This window comes from Puntigrus tetrazona, chromosome 8 (assembly GCF_018831695.1).
Source record: "Puntigrus tetrazona isolate hp1 chromosome 8, ASM1883169v1, whole genome shotgun sequence".
NCBI classification, from domain to species: domain Eukaryota; kingdom Metazoa; phylum Chordata; class Actinopteri; order Cypriniformes; family Cyprinidae; genus Puntigrus; species Puntigrus tetrazona.
The window spans coordinates 10,124,901-10,152,014 of NC_056706.1; the positions used below are offsets into that span (position 1 = coordinate 10,124,901).

Here is a 27,114-nt window from a genome sequence, read left to right on the forward strand (position 1 = left end):
ACGTTTCCACTGCTCCGGCGTCCAGTTGCAACACACTTTTACACCACTCTACTCCTGCTATTGTATTTGATGTGAGGCTTGCACAGCTGCTCAGACATGAAAAAAAAAAAAAAAAAAAACATTCCTTAAAGCTTCCTTCAGTCTATCTGTGCAGATATCAATGCCAGCGGAAGTTTGTAACTCTTCAGCAATGGAGTCAGCAAAATATGGTGACTCTTCCACACCACGCGCCTCAGCACTCAGCGACCCCACTCTGAGTTAACATGGTCTCATGTTTCGTAGCGGAGTTGCTTCTGTTCTTAAACACTTCTGCTTTCCGAAAATACCACGTACATTTGACCGAGAGATACCTAGTACAGATAAGCTGAGCTCAGAACAACACTTTTTTTTTGTTGTTGTAAATACAGACTGCAAGGATACATGCTTAGTTTTATATACCTGTGGCAATGGATCTGATTGAAACACAGTTATAATTATGAAATGTGGCCCAAATACTTGTCCATATTGTGTGTGTGTGTGTGTAAAACAAAAATTAAGTTTTAATTAAAATTTATTGGGATTAAGATTAAATTGCATTTTGTATAAGATGCTGCCCGCGGGCCATTCATATTTAGTAAGACCCGTTTAGTAATTGGTGTATTATAAATGCCGGGTGTGACGTCGTTATTACTTTATGATGAATGTCATATGACCAAGTGTCAGGGGTATTGTCATACGGCATGTATGTTCAGAGTCATCTGTGTGCATCAGATCTTGTGAGGTTTAAAAAAAAAAAAAAAGAGTCAGGCAATTGGTTGAGTCATTTTTGAACACATTAGGGTTAATAGATTCTGCTTTTTTTTTCAGTAACCGATAGATTCTGAATTTGCATTTTAGCAACACTAAGATCAAACCAAAAAAAAAAAAAAAAACCATTTCATTATCTATTGTAAAATGATAGTTATATTAACTTCTAAAAGTTTTTACTTTATCATCTTAAATCTATGCTATTATTGGTTAGATGCAGAACTAAAATTGATGTTATTTTACTAAAACCCATTTGTGCTGTTTCCTGCTTATTCCTCTGAGTCTCATGCCAAAACTGGACTTAACTGCCTAGCAATGCTGAAGCAACCATCTAGAGGTTAATGTCTAAAAATATTTGAATTGTTTATTCATTTAAAAAAAATTGGCACTTTTTGTGTATATGTATGTGTATGTATGTATATATATATATATATATATATATATATATATATATATATATATATATATATATATATATATATATATATACATACACCAAACCTTGGTATCTTCTCATTTCCTCTTTTAAAAGAGGGCATGTTCTGTCTATTAAAATCATATAGTAAAAAGTAACATCCCCCTTCCCTGGATAGTGTGGGTGTGAGAAGGAGAATTAAAACCGAAAACGGGCACTGCTAGACGCAAACAATTAGTGGGAGCAACCATTTTACTTTTACTTGAAAACTACAGCATTTCGGATCCTTTTCAATGGGATGCAGGGTTCGGTTTAGTCGTTTGACTTATAGCAGCGCTTAACAGAGTCGAGATTTGATTTCTTTACGTTCACTCACGATGTCCGATCAGCCGGTAGCATTACCTGTGTGCAGGCGCCTGACGTACGCCGTGGGACACTTCTTCAACGACCTCTGCGCCTCTATGTGGTTCACCTACTTACTGGTGTATTATCACTCGGTTCTCGGGTTCAGGGACACGAACGCAGGTGCGCTGCTGCTGCTCGGTCAGATAGCGGACGGGATCTGCACTCCGCTCATCGGTTACGAATCGGATCGGACGGCAGGATGCGGAAAGTACGGGAAAAGAAAGAGCTGGCATTTAGTGGGTAAGAGCGTGAACTCAAAACTTGTAGCTTAAGTTAATGGACCGATTCGGTCGGAGTGCGAATGAGCGCGAGTTCTGAAGTGTGCCTGATATATTTCCTGAATTGTTAACTTCGGATAAATTCCATAGGATTGTCGTCAGCCTGTTAAATAAAAGCAAGTTGCCTTTACAATAATCTTGTAAGGAAGGGTATTTCAACTAAACCACATAAAAAATCCCTGCAAACTAAATTTCGTTTAGGTGTAGACGGGTGATTCACATTCAAAGCAAAAAAGGGAAATTTATCCGGAAGCTCGTCAGCTGTAGTCAGGGAACTGCCAGATGCACTTTCAACGAATAGGATGCAAAATAAAGCTTTGGAACTTAAAAAACGGGCTTCTTCCAGCTTCAATAAATTTAAGAAAGTACAACTAAATTTTGTTTTCTGTACGCTTTTTACGTGACGTGTTATTTATGAGTTTGGCGTTTTACAACAATGGGCAAAAAAAAAAAAAAAAATGAATCGCATCATGCCGCAGAGGTCAAAATTATGTCACGTTCTGACTATCATCATTACACAGCACCAACTGTTCGGTTTTGTCCGTTTCCTCCCAGGAACAATAAGCGTGTTTGCCTCCTTCCCGTTCATATTCAATCCCTGCATTGGATGTGATGAGAAAACCCCACAGACCACCGGACTGATTTACGCCATCCCATTCATCATTATCTTCCAGTTCGGCTGGGCTGCTACCCAGATATCCCACCTGTCGCTCATTCCTGAACTGGTCACATGTGAGCACGCCAAAGTGGAGCTAACATCATACCGGTACAGTGTCACTACCTCCTCAAGTCACATAAACGATAGAACCTTAAGATTTTAAGCTCAGTGACACTATTAGCGACTTTTTTGGGGAGAAAAAAAAAAGATTCACATTATCCTATGTTTTGGACATTTCGGAATTTGTTTGAATAGTTTTCTCATTGTAACTTTGAATGAAACTTTGGCTTTGATGGAAGTCATTTTGTGGCCTTATTTACTTTACCTTAAATTTTTTTGCTTTCTTTGACAGGTATGCCTTCACAGTGGTGGCAAACATTGCGGTATATGCTGTGGCGTGGCTCTTGTTCCACTTCCAATCCCAACATACAGAAGACCCATCGATTTCCCAGAGTCTGGGCTGGGTTGATGTTCCCACATTCAGAGTGAGTAATCGGAGCCAAAGGGATTGTCCACCCCAAAATAAAAATTGTGTTGCTCCAAACCTGTCCTTCCATGGAAAATATTATAAAATGGTATGGATTCTGAAAGTAATAAAATACATTTTTGAAGCGTTTAATTTCCCTTCCTATCAATGTCCATTGTATGGACCAAAATACAATGCAATTCAGTAGGAACGGGAACTGTTTGGTTACCAACATCTGCTGTTTTAATTCCTTTTAATATCTGCTTTATGTTTGTTGTGACAGTATCTGGCACTCATAATATGGGCCATTGGTAGTGTTACCTCTGTCATCTTTCACCTGGGCACTAAGGAGGAAGGAGTCCAGCCTCAGGAGAGTGAAGAGACTGGGAAATCCCAGACTTCCATCCCCGGCTCTTCCCAGTTCTCCGGACCCCTGCTCCTGTGGAAACACTGGCTCGTTGAGACTGCCTTCTATCAGGTGATCTCATGTAGATCTGAACAACGCACATACACAGACACACAATACAAACAAGTACATTATTACAATTAAATATTTCACTGTATGCTGTCGAAAAACATTAAAGGTACATGTTTATTTCCTACTCCAGGTTGCTTTACTATATATGTGCACGAGACTGATTGTGAATTTGTCCCAAACATACATCCCAATGTATCTGACCAACTCCTTATCACTTCCAAAGGTGAGAAACGTGACACAAAATCCAGTAACCATGAGAATGTTACGAGGATAGATCGCTTAAAAAGAAACAATTGTCATTTTACGCTAAAACTATTATTAATACATTTTTCAACACTGATAAAAATGACAAAAGCACATAACAAAGTGGTAAAAACCGAAACTAAAATAAAAACTAAATATTAAAGAAATATAATTTCAAAATATGAATAAACACTATAGCGGTATATAAATAACACTAAAATAGCTGTGTGGAACACAAAAGGTTTTTTGTTGATGCAATGAAAGCCAAAAGGATCCAACGGAACAATGGAGCGTATTAACTTTCATCAAAAAAAAAAAAAAACTAATATAAACATAGTGTATTTGCACTTTTAAATTGCAATACCACATGTATACATTGAAGCTGGTTTGGCTGGTAATGTAGCGGCACAATAAAGCGGTTTCAAAACTGCAAAAATATCCTCTGTCTTTTTTTTGCAGAATTACATTGCAACTATTCCGCTGGTCATGTACGTCAGTGGGCTTGTGTCTTCTCTGGTTATGAAGCCTGTTAACAAATGGATTGGGACCTCTGTAAGTTTCCAAAGTTTTACTGACTGCGTGAACATATTGCGACTCAAAATGTCTCACATTTCATTTCTGCCTTTGCAGATGGCCTATTTTATAGGTCTTGTGCCCGTAATGGTGTTTTCCTTTTGGGTTTTGGTGGACACAGACATGGGCACACGGGTTTATGGAGCCGCCGTGCTGTTGGGAGCTGGATCTGCCGTCATTCTGGTCATGTCGCTGTCCATGACTGCCAAACTCATCGGCGACCAAAGTGTATGTGATGATTTCAAGTGATCATTAAAAATTTTTTTAAGGGGCTCTGCACACATCAGATGCAAATATTGAAGTCATTGGTTGCCGTTTTTTAAAAGGAATAGTTCCCCCAAAATGAATTTTTTTTGAAAATGTAGTATTGCATCGCTTGCATCCACTGCAGTGAATGGGTGCCGTCAGATTGAGAGTTCAAACAAATGATCCACAAGTAATCCATAATTTTAGAAATATGATAACGAAAAAGAATTCTGTCTGGAGCCTTAAAGGAACCACTTGACAACTACTTTTCAGTAATACTATTGAAAATCTTTCTTTTAAAACAGCAAAGTGGTGCGTTCGTGTATGGTGCAATGAGCTTCACAGATAAGGTGGCAAACGGAGTTGGAGTGATGATAATACAAGCTTTACATCCCTGTCAGTGAGTACAATCCAGAATTTCCAATCCCCTTTAATTCCCCATTTTCATTCCAATTCCAGGCTCCTGATCATAGTTGGCAGAAATGTGGATTTTTTGAATACAATCTTAAATGCACGGTGACTATGACTATCTGCTGTGTATGTAGTCTGTGGAAGCCTAACACTTCATTGTCTCATGTTTTATGTAGATTACTTTGGTTATTTCGCGCTTTATTTTCAGCACACTGGACTCTGACTGCAAATGGTTTTACCGCACTGTCATGGTGATCGTCACCGGCGGTGTGGCTGGCGTCGCAGCTCTGTGTCTCTCTTCCCTTCTCATCTGGCCCATCGCTATTCGCCGACGTGAGTCCGGGAAATTTTTGAAACTTTTGAAAATGTATTGCTGTTAAACCACTGAGAACTTTCCCAGCCTGAAATGAGGGATAAGATGGCTTGATTTTATGACGGCTGCTGATCTTTGCTCTACATTAAAAGGGGAACAAGATTTTCACAGGAAACCATACGTAACCAGGTGAAAGGGACATTCTGTAAAAAAAAAAAAAAGTATTTCTGTTTTAATGTTTTTTTTTGATAAATTATATGGTACTAAATGATGCTGATCAAATTAAAATGACTATGTGAGCTGACAGTCCTCTTGTTATTTTTTTTTTTTTAATGAGACCATATTAATTATGAGCCCATATAAAGAAAGCAATGACAGCAAAATTGTTATTTTAAAGAAAATAATGGGAAAAGTCAAATGAAATAAAAAAGTGAATCGAATTATTGAAATATTATCTAATTATTTATTATTTATTTTTAGAGTAACATTATGAAGTAAAACATTTTGAATATTTTTTTTTTTTTTGCATAACACTTTTAACAGTGAATCTCAGTCTAAAGCACCAATTTGAAAAGTCTCCGTTTAACCTGAAATATGTTGAACTGGCATGTTGAAATACATTTTAGAAAAACGTAATGTTGGCTGATATTTTGCAATAACATTGCATGCCTAGTTGTAGCATTTATCTAAATTTCTTATTTGTAAATATACTTAAATGTGCTTAATTTCCCTGTTACAAATCTATTACTGCCTCCTCAGGTCTCGCGGTCATCACGGGGCTGATGGGTACACATGACGATGAGACGAACGGCCGTGAGATCAATGGTATACTGAACTGACAGGTGTGTTAAAAACTTAAAACTTGGAAAAAAACACTCAACATTCCGTGAAAGACTGGGCCGCGCTGCAGAGGAAACACTATGATTCCATTTGTATCTAACCAAGAACAAGGAAGAGAAGAAAATCTGCTGCGCTGTGGTCACGAGTTCTTGCCTCAGCACTTCGGGGATGCGAGTTTCAGCATAGTTCTTTACGCTGTCAACGGGCTCTTTGTGTGACGTTTGAAAATATGATCTCAGGTCTGTCACATGGAGTGACAGCTCGAACAATAATACGGCACATTCAAGACGAGGAAGTAACTCTGCTGAAGATTTCCCATACTTTTCTGAGGATTCCAACTTGAAATGAAAAACGCATCTAGTCTGTGTGATAACTTTTTAATTGCAATACAGAAACGGACCGTTCTCGAAAGTTTTGCAGACGTTTTTTTATGCAGAGAGTCTTGCCGGGAAGTTGGAATAGCACAAATATGTTTGCAGTAAAGCTCGTTCAGGCGGTTATGCCTGTACTGTTTTGAAGCGGTACACGTGATACCTGTATGAGAGATGTCGCAACTTGGCACTGACAACGGAAAACCGGCTAGTTGTCGTGTTAATACTGATTTGAGATTCCCTGGAACTTGTTAAAGTTTGTGGCAGTTACGGTTTTTATCCACTAGAGGGAAACATGTAAAGGAGCTTCGTGGCACTGCAGTGAATTTTGGAAATTCACAAAGTAGAAAAAGAACTTCATTTTCCCGTTGTCATCCACGATGCCCATTAATTATTATGATTATTATTCATTTGATTTTAATCAAAGAAAGGAAGACTGAGATTTATTACTGTTGTAAATTACAGTTGTACTGTAAAATTCACAGAGCTCCCTCGGGTCTATGCGTGATTTGATTTGTGTCATTAAATGTAAGTACACTTTATACTAAAAAAATCTACTTGAAATGCCCCAGAGATTTTAAGTTAATAATTTAACAGCACATTAACATCAATACTTATTACTGATTATTATTTTAGCTCTGTAAAAAGAAAGAGTGACATTTAGTACTGTTGTAAATTACAGTTAAGCTGTCAAATAAAAAAAAAGATTGCATTCTTTAAAACTACAAGTAATAGTTAAAATACTAATATTCATGTTTAATTATTTAATTATTTTTTTGGGGCAGAATACTAATGAAACACAGTTTATGTATATGTGTTCCGTGGTTTGACAGAATATAAATAAATAAAATAATCTCCAACATTTGTTTTGTTATACGTTTTTGCTAGCCAACTACCCATGTCCTCAAAAATACTGTGAATAATGTAAAAGCCGATTCATTTGATTAATTGAGCATCCTCTTTTTAATTTGCATTGAATTGAATTAATTATCCATTTCATTAACTCTCAGATTCCCTGCTGTTTCCTTTTGAGAAAGCCTTTTAAAATTGCACGTAGTGTTTGTTGGGGTTATGGCATACTGATTCTATCATACAAATTTAAAAAAAAAAGCTGAGCCACAGACGTTTTTGTAGATTACAGCCCTGCTTCCCTCCTGGAGCTCTGCATATAGTCCATCAATGCCTTCCCGCCGTCATACCTGAGTACACTCGGGTCATAATACTGGGTGGCATTGCATTGCCATTTGAAATAAATTTCAGAAACACAAGCAGCAGAAACAAATGCGAATTCACCCTTTAATTAAAGCAGAGCTGCCTGACTCCTGGGTATCAGCCCACGGTGTGCCAGCAGCAATACCCCCCTTGCAGTCTTTAAACATGCTGCTGTGGGTAATTTGAGGGGCAGGCGTCATCTCCGCCTGTTAGCGTGACCACTAATTGGAGTCTGGACCCTGGCCTGTACTTGGATGGAGGCAGAGTGGTGTGAATGATATAAGATTACATCGTGAGGGAAGCAGAGGCAGGGGACAGCCACCCAAGAATACTGGGGTTGCTGTATGGAGGGATTCAGAGAGGTCAGGCAAATCACACACAAGCTGCCAAATGCTTTATTTTATATGCTTTTATAGACCGCTCATTACAAGTGTGGTAAGAGTCATTTAGTTCCCCAGCGACATTTAAGTGAGACTGTGATGACAATTCTAAAGCTTTTGACTTTTTCAACTGTTACATATAAGACGACTTTTGCATCTCCTATAAAAAGTGTATTTTGCTGCATTTAGTCAGTTTAATTTTGTACTACTGTGACAATTGTTAAAGGTTTTAGCTATTGTATCTATTTTAAATGCTAGGAGAAACTGATAATATACGTCTTTTTTTGTACATCTGTGCCAATTTGTGATCTTCGAGTCTCAAGTTGTTGATTTTATATTTGTAGCAATAGCCAAAAATACATTGTATAAGTCAAAATGATCTTTTATAAAAAGATAATCATTGGGATATTAAGTATTAAGTAAAGATCATATTCCATGAAGACATTTTGGAAATTTACTGCCGTAAATATGTTCAAATTTAATTTTTGATTAGAAATATGCATTGCTATAACTACTTTTTTTTACTTTAAAGGCATTTTTCTCAGTATTTCAATTAGTTTGTTTTGCACTCTAAGAAGCCATTTTTTTCAAATAGTCCTATCTTGCCTATTGCCTAAATATTGCCTATACTAACACCAATCAATGGAACTCTTATTTATTCAGTTTTCAGATTATGTTAAAAAAACCCTTATGACTGGTTTTGTAGTGCAGGCGGGTCATATTTGAATGCATCTTGCACATTCAGATTTTCATTTAATACAAATCTAGTTTTTATAAACATGCTATTTTCAGGGGACCAGAGTTGTTTGGCACATTTCTGAATAACTTTGGTGGATCAAACTCTACGAATTTGTCTGTAATGTTACGGTTACTATGGTAATGCTTGAGAGGGAGTCTTTTAAAACGAGAACGTCTTCCACGTTGTGCGGATTTGGATGGAGGGACGAAGAGGATGTCATCGTCTATCATATTCTTCTCTCAAGCTGGACTTTACCCAAAAACTGTCCTCTAGCGCTTTTTAAATTACAACTAGCCTGTCATACCCGCGTATAAACAGAAACTTGACATTTAGCTCTCCTGTGGCACAACAGCACGCTGACCATTTCGAACTCTATTTAAAAACGCAGTTTTTCATTTGGGTTGTTTTATTTAAATGTTCGTCGTTCTTTGTTTTCATATCGATATTCCAGTAAAAGTATGATTTATTTTCTACCCGTGGCTGAAAATGATATGTAACCAAATCTATTTAATTCCTCCCAGGAAGCCTGAGGAGCGACATTTTGTCCTGCGTGAAATGCCAAGTTCAGCGTCCCAATGAACTCACAATGCACTTCGTTGTAAATTGAAATGTAACAAAGAATGCTTGTTTTTAAGTAGATTAAAAACAACTGCGTTATTTTATTTAAACGCCTTCACAATAGTTGACGTAAAATGTTGCAGGAGACAAATGCGCCACTCGAAGGTATGTATTACAGAATAAATAATGAAGATGCAATATTTGAAATTCATTATGGTGTACAGTCATGGGTACAGGACGTTTGACCGACCGTACTGCATGAATATTGTTGGATTGGTAAGTAGGCCTATTGATCATCATCATCCAGGTGAGACCAGGTGAAGCGTGATATCTTTGTCCAATGACGATAACAGTATGCAAACAAATAATGACCAAATCCACTATGCAATATGGGCTGACCGTTTAATAGTTTGCTTATATCATCTCCTTCAAAAACCATTTCCAAGGATTTTTGTTTTGGCTGGGGGAATATGTGGGCATTTGATGGGTCCTTGAGAGTGACTTTGCAGTTTTACCACACTCTCTCCTTCAAAAATCATAAAAAACCTTTAAGAGAAGGCAATTAGAGAGAAAGAGAAAAGGTTACTGGCAGAGAGCATGTGATTATTGTCAGAATAAGGATAGATCACGAATCATTGTGGATGACCAAAGAATGTGCAAGAGTGAGGTTTCCAGCCCCCAGCTGGGATAGAGGCCTTGCTTGAACCTGTTGGAACTGGATTCGAATTCGTCAAGCATCAGCTGCTTGTTCTGACTTACAGTGCTGCTTTTTTGGTGTCACCCATGATTCATTTGAGACAGACCTCAACTGCCACGATCGTAGCAGAGGCTGATGTGCCGTGACAGATGATTTGTAAACAAGCAGGGCCAAAGTCATTAATGACAGCAATGCACAAACAACATCAGCATTTAGCCCAATCTGATGCAGTGACTAAAGCTGTCCACACTATCATTTAGGTTAGTCGAAATGACATTCTTGTCTGAGGTTTGCTCTTTGTCTATTGTCATGCCCTTTTCTAAAGTCAAAGAGTGAGTTTGGTTCATGTGGTTCGTTTTAGCATCACAGAGAGCTCTGTTTTCTCCTGCAAGCTGGATGCGAGTTGAAGTGTCTGACCCAATATCCTGTCCTTACAGAATTGTGGTTGGCCAACTGCCCTCTGGCTGGAATATAAGTCAGTAGTATTATTATGTTCTTTGGAGGCCAACAAGCCTCTATAAAAACAAGTTACTTGTTGTTCCAAATTGAACACCATGAGGTTTCCCATTTTTCAGACTCAAACTTAAACAATACAGTATGTATTATTATTCAGAAGGTAGTTCTAATTCTCAAATACGAATTCTCATTCAGGAACTAAACATCATTAGTGTGCATTTGGCGAAACAGTTTATTCATAATAAAAGCATCTTTCCCCCCTGTATTTTTCAACACTGAAATAAGCAGTTACTAGCTTGTTTATCACAGTCATTGAAATAGGATAATATTGTAACGTATTGATAAAATATATTCTCTTCATTTTACATAGTTACAACATAAAGTGAATTAAGCATGATATCATTTCAAGGTTTCCCAGCCTGGGGTTCATAAAGGAACTGCAGAGGCTTTGTGGGTTTAATGGAAAGCTAATAAGTGAGTCATTTTAAAATAGCATCAATTAAAATAAAACACTTACTAAAAAAAGATGAAAAATTAATTTGTTGCTATTTGCTGCTTGTCACTAAAAAAGTAATTGTAGTCTGATTATGAGTATTAAAATGTAATTTATCTAATTACAAGTACTTAATTTTTGGAATCTGATCACGTAATCCATATTACGTGTTAATCTGAAAATAATAACATAAGAAATAACAGTTCACAATATATATGTTGTACTGCCAGAAAACCTAAAAGATTTAAAGGTAAGCAATTTATTTCCATTTTTGTTCAATCATTGCATTCGGTCAATGTCTCACCTGCTAGTCAATCAATGTATTTGCATACCTCCGTGCATCCAATAGCGAGAGTTTGGGGTGTGGCTACTGCGACGGCTGAGCCAGGGGGTGTTGAGTGGGTGTGGACAAAGAAATTCACATAAACTGCAAGCAAATATACAATGACTGAGACAGACAACAGGGTAAAACAAGGGTAAACACTGACAGATGGAAGAATTTTATGAGCGGTTTCACTCCATACAACAATTTCTGGAAATTTTACGAGATGTTTCACTCCATATGACAATTTCCAGAGTTTCTTTTTGACAGGTAAACTAATAAGCAGGTTAAATTATCTGTATAGGCGCATAAAAGCTGTGTTTGAGTTGGAGGAAGCGTGACACACTGAAAAGGCTATGTTCCACTAAACACTAATAGTTTACTACCTTTTAAGTTACAGATGGCCATATCCGTTCTCATGATGGTGGATGGATACTTCGGATGGTGTTGTCCAGTCGCCGACGATAAATGAACGTCCAATTCTGTTTCTGATTACGACACACCTTTTGAGCTGCTTCCAATCAGAGCCAGGCCGCTTTGCTTCCAACGGTCAGTGAGACAATCTTAATAATTTTTTTAAGTACTTACAACCAAATGTATGAAATATTCAATTATGTGGCTCAAATTTGTTGTTTTCTCTCCACCTTCTAAACATCTCTTAATTTGAATTGAAGGAATTCTTGCACTGCATTTTGACTTATACCGTAATATTTTATTTCAGTGGCACGTACTGTCATAAAAATAATCGTATTCATATTTTTAATCTCAACAGTGTTTTGGATCTGCGATGTGAAGTGTGTGGGGAGCTGTGAGGAGACTTTTGACACTTAGTCCTTTGATGCATGATAAAAACAAAAATTTCCAACATGAAAAAAGGAAAAGAAAAAGCAAGTAAGCCAAACAAACACTGCCCACATATCCCCCACACTCACTCAGCACTCCTGCGGCCAAGCAAGGGCTGGACTTCTCCTTGCTATGTGGTTGATGGAGGTGGTGGGAAAAAAAAAAAAAAAAAAAACACATTTAATTTCCACATTCTCTCAGTAAAAAAAAAAAAAAAATTTCTTCTCCCATAAACTATTATTTTCTATTCAGCTCTGTGTGACTCGAAAGGTAATGAAGAAGACAGAATCAGTTTCTACCCTGGTGGTCTTAATACACTACTGTACGAAGCCTAGGCTTCTTCAATCCCTCAATATACAGCAGCACAAATAGGAAATTTGTGATTTAACAAGGTCAAAAGGAAAAAAGTGATGCTGGATGACATCATCGTGGTCAGGTCTCGACGTAGGATTGACTTTGTGTTGTTGAAGTGGGTGTGTGAGCGCCCTGCTGCGCTAGAAAGAAAATAGCACGTTTGAACGCGGCACGCTATGTATTCTCATAGGATTTTTGGCATCAGCTCCCACTTTCTTCATACATGTGCTTTATAAAAGTGTGGTTTTGTGCGAGTGCGCTTATGAGGGTATGTGCGACTGTTAACACAGCTGGCATTAGCTGGTCTGTCTAGCAGCCCGTGGTGGTGGTGGTGTGGTGGTGGTGGTGGTGGTGTGGTCTGGGTGTCTCTCAGATGGTCTGCTCAGAGAGTGTGGACTCTTGAGTGGGAACTGTTGTCGAAATCTTAATCCTTTAGGTCTCACCCTCACGCTCTCTCTCTCTCTGTCCCTCTAAACTGTCCAGTCTCTCTCTGTGCCACACAGGGAGGTAAAGATGAGAGCAAGAAAGAGGCAGCCGAGGAGGATTTGCACGTCTGTTCCTCTTGTTTCTCCTGTTTGGCTGAGTTTGGGGCTGGTTTGAAAACATCCACATCTCCTTTTCTCTCTCTCTCTCGCTTCCTGTATCCGTCTCTCTTTATGGAGCTCCCCAGCATCACACACACGAGTGGCAACACGGCAGAGAACGCTGTGAAATGGCAGCTGTGTTATGATATGACAGCTAAGACCTGGTGGATGGTGAGTGGAGATATTTAACCTACTTTAAAGAAACTTCTAACTTTGCGCTTTATCATGTACAACTTGTTGAGGCTTTCGCACGCATGTAACTTTTTTTGAACAGCTGTAATGACGTATTTGGCTGTGCAGTAGTTGTTTGAGGGGTCTGGTGTGTTATTTGTAGTGTGGTGAGCAGGTGACCTCAGATGACTTTGGTAATATAGCTGAGCGCTGTTGTTCGGATGAAGCGAAGACATTATTTTGCTTTAGCATATTTTCTGAAGTTAGATGTCATTTGTTGTCGTTTTACTGATATTTTTTGACTTTGAAACAAGTTTACTGACTTTTATTTTTAGCGGCAATTTTACTTAATATGAATAAATAAATTCATTTTAAATATATAATTCAATATTAAAAATAAATATTTAAAAATGTAAGACTCCTTTTTACATTCTTTATATTCTCTCTGTTTATTGTGGAAGACGGAGGCATTTTTTATTTAAAGGTTATCAATTTTTTTTCTTGATTTTGAAGCACTTAGCTTTGACTTAATACATATCTGATACAACTGTCCGTACCGCTTTGTTTTAATGTTTCCAAAATGACATGTGGCATTAAATCGAGCTGTTTTGCCTCACAGTGCTTTGAATATCATTTTCAATTATGGCAAAATCTGTACAGTCTGAGCCTGCTTCTGGGCTGATTTTGTTTTTCCTCACATTATTATTAGCGCCTGAAGTTGTTTAAACTCCATTCCGTCCACGTGTTTTATTTCACATGCTTTGTGTTTTAGCTTATCTTACTGTCTTCTCCAGATCTGGAGAGCTCTTTTCTTCTCTCAGCCAGTTTCTGTTGGAATTCTCTTTGTTTGCTCAGTGTTCAAGTCTTCGGTTTTGCTTATTTATTCATCGATAATGGATTGATTCTGTTCCCTGTTTCGTCTCTGTTATAACAAAAGTGATTGCCCACCCTTTATCCTTCTCTCGCTTGCTTTCTTCCTCTCTGTCCTCCCTCCTTTTCTCTCTTTACTGCGTTAGCCACCCACACTTTTGTTTAAATTAACTTGGCAATTAACATTTGCTATGAGCCTTTACTAATAACTAATCACAAATGAAGGTCTTTGATTGTTTGTCAAGCCCAGTTTGAGAAATGTTTCACACATGTTCTCACTCATTCACTCACTCAATCTCTCCTTCCCTTCATGCTTTGATCCTTCTTGTACGCGGCACTCTTTCTGTTGCATACGTACCCCAAAACGTTCTCTGTAAAAAAAAAAAAGTAGACGTTAAAAGATATTTACGTTTTCCTAAAATATCCGCTGGTCTGTGGACCTTTATATAGCACGGCTTTTAAAGATTCTAGCAAATTCTTTATTTTCTCCTATCTTCAGTGCATTGTTAGGTTTATCAGGTGCGGTGCATCTGAATGCAGATTGTTGAACTTTTATGATGCTTTTTAACTTGCAGTGCCTAGCTCAGGACATGTGGGTGGGTTACACATGTTGTGCTGTTGTAGCCACAACCTTTTGAAATCACATCTGACAAGCGGAAAATGAAAATCAACTTACAACAGACAAAAGCAAAAATGTTTTCAAAGTGATTGCAATTCATCTTTTTTGCCATTTTACGTGTGGGTGGAGGAGTTTATGCTGGCTTAGCTCCAGTGCTGGAGGTCTTCTTGTAAGCAATGTGAAATGGAGTTTAAATGGAAATATATATATATATATATATATATATATATATATATATATATATATATATATATATAGAGAGAGAGAGAGAGAGAGAGAGAGAGAGAGAGAGAGATTTATATGAAATCTTTTGTAGATTCACGTGCCACTTGTATAACATGTAAACCTGTAGGTTTCTTAAATAATCAGGTGTGTGTGTGTGCGTGCATGTGTGTGTGTGTGTGTGTGTGTGTCAGTTTGCAGCTCAGAATAATCGTTTTATTTACTATACTGTAGCTCAGAAACCAAAGACTGTTCTAGTTTGGATACAGTCAAATCTGGATTGCTTTCCTGCTGATGAAGTGGAGGAAAAAAAACTTAATCAAAGGAACATCTCCTCAGAATTTGGGATTTCCTTAAGTAGGAAGGAGATTAGGCTGGGCTAATGGGGTTTTTGAATTAAATACAAACATGGTTACAACTTAGTTAGACTTTTGCAGAATTACACTTCAGCTAAAGCTAAGGGTAAAAGGGTTTTAACTTTTGGGTTTTACAGATCATGGGCTATTCTCAATTAGAAGAGTCTCGGTTTTTGGGGGGGAAGGACACATTATACCATGTTGGTCTCTGAGTTTAAATATTCACCCAAATATTCTCCCATCATTTACTTACGCTTTTGTTATTTTAAATCTTTTTGTCTTTTGTCTGCGTGACACAAAATAATATATTTGTTAAAATAGCTTTTTCGCCTGCCCCAAGAAAAGCATAGACTTTCATTCTACGAACAAACATTTTTCAAATGCTATCTTTTGTGTTCAACAGATGAAGAAATGCATATAGGTTTGGAACAACATGAGGGTGAGTAAATGATGCAAGGTATCTCATTTTTGGTGAACAATAGCAAAAATGTATAGATTTTTGTTCATTACTCATTCGCTTTGTTGCTCACCTGTGGAGCTTTAGAAAAACCAAAATCCTAAACTAACGATAACTGTATCAGTTATTCGATTTTATTCAAGGCTGTATAATTTCACGTTAAGCATTATGTCATGCTTGATATCGGCCGCCGTGACGGTGTAGTGACACATGTGGTCAGGCTTGCATCAGCATGGGACGAATTGCGAATACAAGCATGTGTAACACTTTAGACTTAACAGGAAGCACGCCTCGGAGTTGTACCGGCAAACCCCATTAAAAGGCAGAGTTTGATGGTAACTCAAAACAGAGAGGATGGCAAAATTTGTACCAGAGCCCATGAATCTTTCCCCCGTAGTGATTTTCTACAGCATGAGAGTGGGACAGCACGGGGGTTGTGGTTCCAGCCCGTGACTTCAGACGTCTGGAAACTGACATGAATCATTCCCAGCAGCAGAGAGAGCAGAGAGGCTAAAATTAGAGAGAATGGTCATTGAGGAGACGCACTAACAGCCCTCACAGATGCAGCCAGTCAGTACCGGCTGAGCTGGCCCGGCCTGAGGTGGGGCATTTACACGTTTCTTTAGCCGTTTACCGGATTTGGGATCATGTGATCTGTGAATCTTTGTGAACAGGTGTAGAGCAACTGTATTGGTGTTGGCAGCTTTAGCATGGCTATGCAATGTTAAAATTATGCTAATACCATGGTACTTCATTATTTACCATTATTCATCATCTTCATATATCATTTTTGGTGCTTATACAATGATGCATTTGCTATTATTGATTGAGGTAATGTTTGCATCTAACATAGCTGTCCTGCCTATTTTATTACGATTAAAATAATGGTTCACCCAAAATGAAATTGGAGAGTTTCTCACCCTCATCTGCTCATCAACCCATGTGACTGACTTTCTTCTGTTACACACAGCAATATTCATTATAACCATGCTGCTTTGTTTTAAACAATAAAAATCGTAGGGACCACCAAACTATAGTTCACTTACTTACTACTTCTACTGAGGTTTTGTGAAAAACATTTATATTTATGTAATTATTTATGGACAATCTTTCCCTCCACTGTAGTTCTGAAATCTAATTTGTATGATTTGAATATGCTTATACTAATGTGTATGCAAGTCATGGGGGTTTAGAATAAAATTAGGGTGAATAAATAAAAACTAAATTACATTTTTTGGACTATTCCATTAATACAGTTCATTTTGACAAAGTTTACTTAAACTTAAATGCCTTTTGCAAAATAATAAAACTGGCGATAGTTGTAAGAAATTTAAGTCCTGAATAAGCCATTTTTTTAAAGAAATGTTTGCGCATAGGCCAACTGAGACTTTGTTTTTTAAAGCATTAATGGGGTGTAAATATAATACTGCCTTTCAGAAGCTACATAGGACTTTTACATGTTTCCCAGAAGACAATTTGTCCGATTTGAAAACTCTTAATTTGATGCATATTCTGCAAGAGGCACGCACATTTATGTGCAGAACCCTAACTCTAACTGTAGAGCAACTAAATGAAGTCTTAATGCCTCACAATTAAACATTTCCATTCATGCCAAGTGGATGTTGAAGCTTTAGTGCTCGTCCCTTAATGAACTGGAGAACCGAGGCACTGAAAAGGCAATCTGTTGGCCCTCGGATAATCCACCACCTTAAAAAGGGAAAATATTTTGTTTTGCAATTTGCCTGCCAGTCGTCCAGTATAATCCTGACACCATCTGTGAGAGAGGATCTTCAGACAGCTGCATGCGATGTTGTGTCTACTCATTTAGTCATGCCATTCAGTGCTTTGCTTTAGTACCCAGCAGTACCAACACATCCTACTTGATTCAACATGCAGTTTGTGACATGTTGATACTACTACAGCATATAAAGGTTAAGAATCAACCGCTAAAAACTCATATAGGTCTACCATTAATATGAAAACTCGGGCATATAGGCTACTGTATTTATGATGGTTACTGCAGGGTCCTCAAAGACAACACGTTCATCTGATCGACTCATTGTCTTAATATGTAAAAGGATGTATTATATTATTTTTTGTTGAAAAGTAGAATTTAGTTTGGGATGAAATATTACATGTCACCACAAGAGGGAGACAACGCTTTGCTTTTTCATTCATCTGGTCTAGTCACGTCGACTACGTATTTAACACAATTATCCAGAAAATAGGGACATATCATATTTACTTTCTTTAATAAATAGTCTTACTTTAAATAATTAATAGGTTAAAGGAGATTGTTTGGTAATTGTTTGATTTTTAAATGCGCTTCACTTTCTTTTTTTTACCAATATTTTATTATGAGTTGCTTTAACACTACAGGTTAATTGCATCATTTTTCATCTCGGCTTGTCATACATTTATCCTTTTGTTTTATTCATAACAAATCCAACTGGTCTATTCTGTCCAAGGCATTCAGTTACTGGACAGCGTCCCAAACCTAAACACTGCAGCTTAAAGTCAAACCTCATGCATCATCTTCTTGTTCTGTAAACATGCTGCATGTAACATTGTTTATCTGCGTTGGAAAATGGAATTAAGCTTTGAGGTGTGTCCAAAACTGAAATACAAAGCACATGAAAATGATTCGTATAGCGGGGATAAAGCACAACACCACAGACAGACATCTGTGAAGGGTCAAACATCTCATATTGCCTCATTTTTAGTTTGCAACGTTTGAACCTTAACCGCAGTTGAACAGCTTTTTGAATGTGACGTAAAGTTGTTGGGTCATGATAACAATTCACATTTTATTAGAATTGAGTTGTGCCTTAGACGGGCAATCAGAAATAGGATTTCTGGATTCACATTGTTTTTATGACAAAAAAAAGATAACTTTTGTGAAATTTTTGCATTCACGCAATACAATGCATTATTAAAAATGAATGAAAACATTAGGTACAAGTGAATGACTTTGCACGCCAGTAATGATTATTTTAATGGCTTTGCGTTTGATGCATCTTAAAGTATGTAAATACATTAATAAGAGCCAGGCTTAAAATGCAACACTCGGTTTTCTACTGTATGTAGCAAAAGGTTTCAGCTTTGTTATTTTGTACAGTACGGGGCCCTTAGCATTGAAAAAGAAAGGTTTATTAAAAGGTTGATTTTAATTCCTGTAGTTGTCGATTTTGACTCCTAAACCGTTTTCATGACTCAACTATCATCAGCAGCTAATCCCTTTTAAATGTGATATATATCGTTCAATTAATGAAGGGATGATTAGAGGTAGCTGCTTTAGGATAGAATACGTGCACTTGTCCTGAGGTTTTGACATGTGCTAACTAATCTGCATGTAATTAGAGTTCTTGGACTCTGCTGCAGGGTGCCGGGTCATTAGCTTATCACAGCATAATCACTGGCAAATTACTGCGGTGTAATCATTTTCTAATAGCCATTAGTGAGGTCCCGCAGAGAATTTGGTGATTAATTTCTAACATTATGCAAATGGTGGATATTTGATGCTGAGCAAGGCTCTTTTCTCAGCATCAGACCGTCTGGTTCATGGCTGTTCGATGCACCATGAATCACGTCGTCAAGGTAGCATCTACTGTATTATGGATCCATGTGTTTGTTCTGTTAATGAGGGTTTTGCCATCAGCTTTAAATGGATAGCTCATGCAAAAATGAAAATTCTGTTTCTATTCTATTCGCCTGCTTGTCACTTCAAACCCGTAAAGCCCTCGTGCATCCTCAGAACACAAATGAAGGTATTTGTAATGAAATCCAAAAGCTCTCTGACTTTGAAAAGAAAGCAATACCACGTTGAAGACCCAGAAACGTAGTTGAGCCAACTTAAAATTTTAAGGCAACCAGCTTCAGAAGATCTTTTAGTTTATTTTTGTAGGAGTTTTCTAAATTGCGAAAACTCAAAAATCTTAAAATTTTAAGTTGGCTCAACTGATTTTTTTTCCCCGCAGTGTACCAGTGTGAACGTACTTAATAAATTGTTGAATAAAGTCGTTATTTTAGTTTTCTTTGTGCACAAAAAGTATTATAACATCTTCATAAAATTAAGGTTTTGTCTCTGATTTAATGATGTCCGAAGTACCTTTCTCGGCCTTGAATGCTTTAGTTGTGTTGCTGTCTTTGAAAGTTCTCAGATTTCATCAAAAATATCTTCAAGGTCTTAAAGTTTCAGTAATTAATGACACAATTTTCACTTTTGGGTAAAATATCTCTGTAAGTACATCATTGATTACTTTTGGTGTGCATTTAGCATATTTGGCTTTCCAATTAAATGAGTATCACATTTCATTTAGAAATACTGCTCTGTACAATCTAATACGGATAATGTAGAACAAAATACAGCTGCATAAAAATATAAAAACTGTACTGTGTGCAAATATTTCAATGACTTGCAAATAACGATTACACTTTTAATACTGTCATATCCTAACTTACAGGAGCAGCTTAATGTAGTGTTATTTAGCATGCTAGCTAGACTGAAACATCAAAAAGAATTGTTTACAATATCAACATATCAATATATACATATCAGCCTTTTTTGTTTTCTATATTTGCCCCCTAAAGCGTACCAATTTAATAAAATATTCTTTTAGAGCGAGGCTGACTTGATTCGAACCGCTAGCTTTTGATGGAATTGCTCGGCTTACCCTGAAGGTGACTGTAATGTGCCACAAATGATTCAAAATTGGTAAATTATGCACAATTTACGCTTAGCATTCAGATGTCATGAGCAGTGAAAGAAAAGTTGGTCCTCTTGAGAAGAAGGAGCGAAGTCTTGGCTTTGGAGAGAGAGTTTCCAGACGTTTTCCCCTCCCCCTCTCATATTGCAGTAGTTTGGAAAAGTGAAGTTGAATTGGAGACTGGGATTTGCCTTGGGCGATATATATATATATATATATATATATATATATATATATATATATATATATATATATATATATATATATATGTGTGTGTCTCCGTGGAGCCGGCCAATCATGCATTACACCCACATGTGATTTCATGACATGGAAACAGCCACAAAAAGGCAAAGTCCACATGTGCTAAGAGTCTTTACTGCAACTACAAAGATGCAATTTGAGGGGGGGAAGAAAGTAAAAGCATATTTGACATGCTAAATCTGCAAGGCACTTGCACTTAAACAGCAGTTAAATAGGTGCTTAACAAGCCATTAGTTGGTCATTTAGACCGGTATTACTTTGATAAATTGAAAGTATTGTTGCTAAGATGCATCTTTAGGCAAGCTTTAACATATCCACATTGTATTTGTGATATACTGCAGTATTTCCATCTCACCACTAGCAGGAGTATGACACTGTAGTTTGCAAAAAATACTTGATAGGGGCAGTAATTGACACCCGGTATCAAAGTACTCACTGTACAGCCTTTGATACACTAGATACCTTATCTGTAATATTGCCTGATCCAACAGTTCCAGCTCTACAATGCAGCCAAATCCGTATAGTCACATATTTAATCTTTCCTTTCAAATTAAAAAGCTGCAGTGCATCTTTTATTTGGTATATTTCAGATGAATTACATACGACTTACAAAGTTTTGGATACCATAAATCACCCCACATGGAAGCAGAATGAATCGCATTAATAAGAATGAGGTCGGATAGTTTTTGGTAAACCTCTGCAGGAGCTTCGGAATGTTTTCTACTGCAGTATCACGGTCATTTCTGGTCTGCCCTCTTGAGGATGCCCACTTTCATAAGTCAGAATGATTACTAACCCGCAGGCTGTTTTTTCAGAGATTATGTACTTACGTGCTTGGTTGAGTTAAGAGGCTAAAAACAGACCAAACACGTTTCCCCCAAACATTTCACGAGATAGGTTTAGATGACATATGATATATCAGCTCTCACGTATCAACAAAATAAACCTGTGCAGTTCATTTAGCTGAGGAATTTCTGAATGTTTACTTTCTGATTTCTCCTGAAACAAACAGAAAAAGAGGGAAGAGAAGGGGACGTTTTATAACCTGTTCTTTCTTTAATGAACTCTTTTTATATAGCTCTTTTACTTAGTCCAAGTGTCCAGGCCAGAGATTTTACAGCTTGTTCACGTTATACATGTGTATATTTTTAGTTCAGGTTATTTTTATGTTATTTTTAGACTGGTTACTCTTTATATATAATCACTCAGTGGAGGAGAATGCAAGGCGTGCGTCATTTCTATTTGAAATGTTAGTTTCCATAATACACGTTTTCAAATCTGCAATTTGTTGTCTCAATAAAAATGACAAACATCTGGCATATAAAAGTGCACTTTTTTTACAGACTTGCATTTTTTAATGGAATGGAATTGAATTGCATAACTTTGTTGTGAATAAAATGATTGCAATTACACTATCACTTAGGCTGTTGTTTCCTAAAATATGATGATTTTACACATGGTGCAGTCAAACCTGGGCTTTTTATGTGAGCAGGTATATTGTATCTGCCCTGCTGTGGCCAGTGCTGCTCTTTTATCCACAGTTCCACTCTTTTCTGCATTAAATGCCTGTCCTTTGTCTTTCAGGTGCTTTCGGGTATGACAGTGAAAAAGTACATGAATAGTTCATCTGTGTATATGTTTTTGAAACTATGTTCATGAGTGAGGTGTGTGTGTGTGTGTGTGTGTGTGTGTGTGTGTGTGTTTGTCTCCGTGAAAGCCTACTTGTGCCTTGTTTTCTGATAATGCTGTATAAAGTTCGAACTTTAGTTTTACGTGCTCTTAGTCATAACAATATATCGCAATTCTGTCATCATTTCCTGCATGCATAAAATAAGACTACATTTATGCAATTACCGGAAGAACAACACCGAAATGTTTTTCGGTTCATTTAAAATTTTATTCATGTAACTCAGTTCGTGTAGTTTTAAGACCTATAAATAAAGCGAAAAATATTTAGCATAACATCTGCTCGTTTTTTTTACTTAGAGGCTATTTTGTGAGAGAAACAAAAAGAGCGTTTGCATGGAAAATGAAGCGACCCAAGTCTAAAGGATCCAAAATACGCGACTGCGTTTCGATGTGCCAACAAATACACGAGGACATGTGGATTTTGGAGAAGTCTTGTTGGAAAAGTTTAAAACTTATTTTGGTTCTTTAAAAATAACGTTTAACGTGTTAAAAAACATTTAACAGAGCTTACGTTAGCTTATATTTTGAGATATGAGTTCTAAAGTTTTATTTCTATAGACAGCTTTACCACACGGAAGGAGAGTTATTTCAATTAAGAAATAAAATAAAGTCTATTGTATTTATTTAGGGAAAATAAATAGGGGAACAGCATATTATATCCTACCATGCTATTCCAATTTGTGTTAAAACTTCCTGAAGATAAAATTATGCAATCTCATATTTATGCAGTTGTGTTAAAAAAATCTACCTCGAGTTATTTTTAGATTTAAAGTTTGCGCAGATGTAGAAAATGTATCTAATTTAGCTTCATTCTTTATGGTCTTAAATTTTGCGGGCAAATAATAAACATTTAAAAAACAATATAACAGATACATTTTCATTGCTATAGGCTATAGTTCGTTTTTTTGTTTTAATCACAATCTTTATATTCGTTCTTCTAAACAGGATAAACATATGCTAATCAGTGAGCCATGCGATTTTTATTTTGAAAACAATATAAGCTACCAATTTTATTACATTTCCACTTAATGCCAAATCATTTCCAAAAAAAAAAATGCTGCCAATTGACGGCAAAAATGCATGTGATGGCAAGTCTTAAACTACAACGTTTTATATAATCCCCTAAATTTAAGAGTTACCAACTGTCTGTCTACTTGAGAGTATTGTCATTCCTGGCTCTGACCAAATCTGTCTGATGAGGAACTCGAAAGGTTAAATAGTTGACTGTAGAGTTCAGCGAGCTGTTGCAGCTTTTTCGAGGAAGAAGAAAAGCAAGACGGGCTTCGACAACTACGCGCTGAAGTTTAGTCTTTGAGCAGTGATCGAGTAGGCCGCACTTTGTGCAGACCTACGTTTATGAAAAAGCACAGAGGCGTAAAACCCTAAGTTCAATAAACCTCTGTTCCAGCAAAAGAACAATTTCTGTAAATTAGCCATTCTGGGACGTTATTCCTTATTACGGCATTTCAAAAGAATCGGATTTTTTGCAGACATGCATAAACCTCAAGTTACCTAGCTCATAAAAATATAACTCTTTTTCATATGGGCCTGTCAGTTTATTTATGTTCTTAAATGCCCGAGGCGTCTTGTGACCCTTTAAAATGAGCGTAGAAGGTGTCGCGTGAGGGCACTGCAATTGACTGAGCTCTTAATGACTTAAAATAGATTAAACGCATATTTAAGTGATACTGGCAACGCGATCCCATGCCAAAGGCTGTAATTATATATATTTTTCTCAGTAACATTTTCTTATTGTCAGGTTAGACGGTAATGCATAAAGTGATATCCACTCAAAACAGTCGCACGCGTATATTTTTTACGCACGCACACTCAAACAGATTTTATTGATATGTTGTTTATCTTGGAAAAAGGTTTGGCACGACACTTCAATCAGGTTTTAAACTTATTGGGACATGCAATGTTTGTTCTGTCATAGCTGGTTTAACATTCTTAGCCTTGAATCATATGGTCCAATGACAAATAAGATCTCCGGGGTCATAAAAATATTTTTAAGATAGTTTAAGATAGTTTATGAGTTCTTATGCTGATTTCATATACTTTTATACCTATTTTTAGTGAGTGCAATGTATGTATTTCTTTCTTTATAATTTTTAAACATTTTTAAACAAGTTTTACTTTTTTTTGAGGCCATGTATTTCAGCATATTTAGGATTACCCCTTTTGACCTAAGCAGAAATGAAAGACACGGTTATCATATATGCATGGATGCATGCACTCAATCCATTTTGCATTCTGATATATTTCTTATTAACCGTACTGATTCGTACAAAAATTAGGGTTACGTCACTGACCCATATATAAAATATACATATGCTACATACTGTATAAACTACGCCATCAAGTGCAGTTCTTCTAAACGAGTGGCTCCATTGTACACACACACACACACTGACACACACACACACACACACACACACACACACACACTCACGCCACCCCCGTATTTCATCAATTCCTTCTCCGCGAGGACTGTAAGATGTGTGTATGGAGCTCAGAACACCGTCTGTGTTGCTATTCGTGTTGTAAGAAACAAAAGAACAGAGCAGGCATTGATTCCTCTCCGTACACAAGGACATCTATGCGCGCTGCATGTGCAATGCTGCAAAGCTATGAGACCGACGATTCAGCACTGTAAATTAAAGATACACGACCAAAACAACAGCCAGCACCTCCAGCCAGTGCACTCTCTGCAGCAAGCCGCGCATTACTGTAAAATCTTTATTTTGTCCTTCTGTACCTGGTAACGAGGATTTCGGATCGGACGAGGCTCGAAGACTTCGCGTGGGACGTTTTCGCATTCGGTCAGTGTCCGGGTTTATTCCTCACATCCGAAGAGCACGGATTACTTCTTTGCGAAGATAAATGGATACGGAGTTATAAAAGCAGCCGACGAGATGACCAGGCGTTGAACTGCAGAACTACAAAAGCCTCTAAGCTGTAACTTTTTGGGGGGGAGGTTGGCGGTTTCGCTTCGAAATGGTACGTTAACAAATCAGTTTCATCAATATTGTGTCGTTGCTCCAAAAGACGAGGGAGATCACGAGTTGTGCACTCTTAAAGTCAAATGAGATCATCATCAACACACAGGCGCCGTGTTTCGGTTTCCCCTTCGCTTCCTCTCTCTTACCAGCCGGTTACTCCTTTTCTCGCTGGTTTTCGGCCAAACGTACGGTTTTGTGGGAAAGGCTTACAAACGCCGGCGTGTTATTTTCCCTATTGAGACGCGCAACGATTGAGATAGCTACCAGGCGATTTGGCTTTTCTCCTGTAATGAAAGTTATTAGTTCTCTGACAGCCGAAGAAAAAAAGGTGTGTGTGTGTGTGCGTTAACCACGGGACTCAGAAGGCCAAGTTGAAGTTTAAAGCCAGCAGAGGCAGATGCCCAGCAGTACAGTTTGCTCAGCAGAAAATGGCCGCAGGCTCGCCGGCATGAATTTGACATCTACACCGACAGAGGCGCTCCCTCCCCGGCAGAAGGTTCAGATCGCGCGCCGTAGCCATAACCGGGAGTTCGGCGTTGTTTCAAAAAGTGCTACAAACTTTAGTTACTTGTCACGTTCGCGTGGCGGTTGCAAACTTAATATGTAAATAAAACAAAGTAAACAAACTACACGAGGTCCAAAAACTTATTTGACTCGGGTTGGCCGTTTACAGAAACAGTAGCCTAACTTTTAGGCTACTATTTACCATAACTACGTTTTCTTGGACATTCTTGCGTTTCATTTTGAGTAAGCTATATAAATACGACGCTACATTGATTTCAGCATTGTGTTATGTCTTAAAATATGATATGACATGTGACAAAGTACTGCCACATTACTTTTTTTTTTTTTTTAAGAGTAAGAAATGGCTCGTCTGCCCTTTAAGGGAATTTATTCAGCAATCTTAGTCACTGCTGTTGCCAGACAATTTGCGCTTATATTAACAACTAATTATGATAATCTCATACACTAATATTTATTCTCTGCAGGGATATTTTTAGTTTATGTGCTTTAAGGAAAACTTTCACTGCTCTTGTCTCTTTACGTTAAATTTGTAAAACAAGTTAAAACTTTTAAAATTTAGGGCTATATTTTTTTCCGTGTGGTTGTGCGTATTGTAGCTGTAGCTTATTTAAATCTTTATCATTGAAAACGAAACAAAACACTATGTTAATATGTGTCCGAAAAAATAAGGATAAATATTTGTGATTATTTCCTTAATTATTGGCAAAATGATATTTTGACACGTCAGTGTTGCATCTCTCTCCCTATATATACCTTCAGTGCATATTAAACAGAAATAACAGGTGTTGTTTACACTATTCGCTTTAATAGCCTGCCTGGTTTTACACTTTAAGTCAATTGACGCCTAGTTTATTTAATCTCCGTGTGATCACTCCAGCGGAGCGAAACTTGATTTCTTCAAGGGTTTAGGCAAAAAATAAAAAAAAATCCACAATAGTTTTTTGGAAGCTACCACTGACCATCAGCGGACAGTCAGTGATTATGGTTACCGAGGAGCGTTATTTTCTTGCAGTGACTTTATAAAAGCTTCTGGTCGGGCAAATATGCAATATAAAAGAAAATAGCTTCAGTAAAACACGACGAACGAGCGCGCTACTATATTGAACTTCACGTGT

General features: G+C 37.4%; 1 protein-coding gene and 1 long non-coding RNA gene across 3 annotated transcripts; one reads left to right on the forward strand and one right to left on the reverse strand.

Moving 5' to 3' along the window:
- The first annotated feature begins 1,375 nt into the window (after positions 1-1,375).
- mfsd12b (major facilitator superfamily domain containing 12b) lies at positions 1,376-7,345 on the forward strand. Its single transcript, XM_043247465.1, has 10 exons — positions 1,376-1,846; positions 2,440-2,650; positions 2,895-3,027; positions 3,292-3,486; positions 3,617-3,709; positions 4,189-4,281; positions 4,360-4,530; positions 4,854-4,948; positions 5,168-5,292; positions 6,032-7,345. The coding sequence occupies exons 1-10, from the start codon at positions 1,579-1,581 to the stop codon at positions 6,109-6,111; spliced, it is 1,464 nt and encodes a 487-aa protein (XP_043103400.1). The 5' UTR covers positions 1,376-1,578; the 3' UTR covers positions 6,112-7,345.
- Positions 2,985-26,091, reverse strand: LOC122350767. 2 transcript variants are annotated; one of them, XR_006251619.1, is made up of 4 exons: positions 25,231-26,091; positions 12,273-14,533; positions 3,330-3,502; positions 2,985-3,126 (listed from the first exon to the last, which is right to left on the reverse strand). It is a non-coding gene; the product is annotated as an uncharacterized LOC122350767 (long non-coding RNA). The 2 variants fall into 2 exon arrangements; XR_006251618.1 differs by having other exon boundaries at positions 11,323-14,533.
- Between the last annotated feature and the right edge of the window lie 1,023 nt (positions 26,092-27,114).

Coding starts and splice junctions, on each gene's coding strand:
- mfsd12b (XM_043247465.1), top strand. CDS start 1,579: ATGTCCGATCAGCCGGTAGCATTACCTGTGTGCAGGCGCCTGACGTAC. Junction 3,487..3,616: donor TTGAGACTGCCTTCTATCAG/GTGATCTCATGT, acceptor TTCCTACTCCAG/GTTGCTTTACTATATATGTG. Junction 4,282..4,359: donor ACAAATGGATTGGGACCTCT/GTAAGTTTCCAA, acceptor CTGCCTTTGCAG/ATGGCCTATTTTATAGGTCT.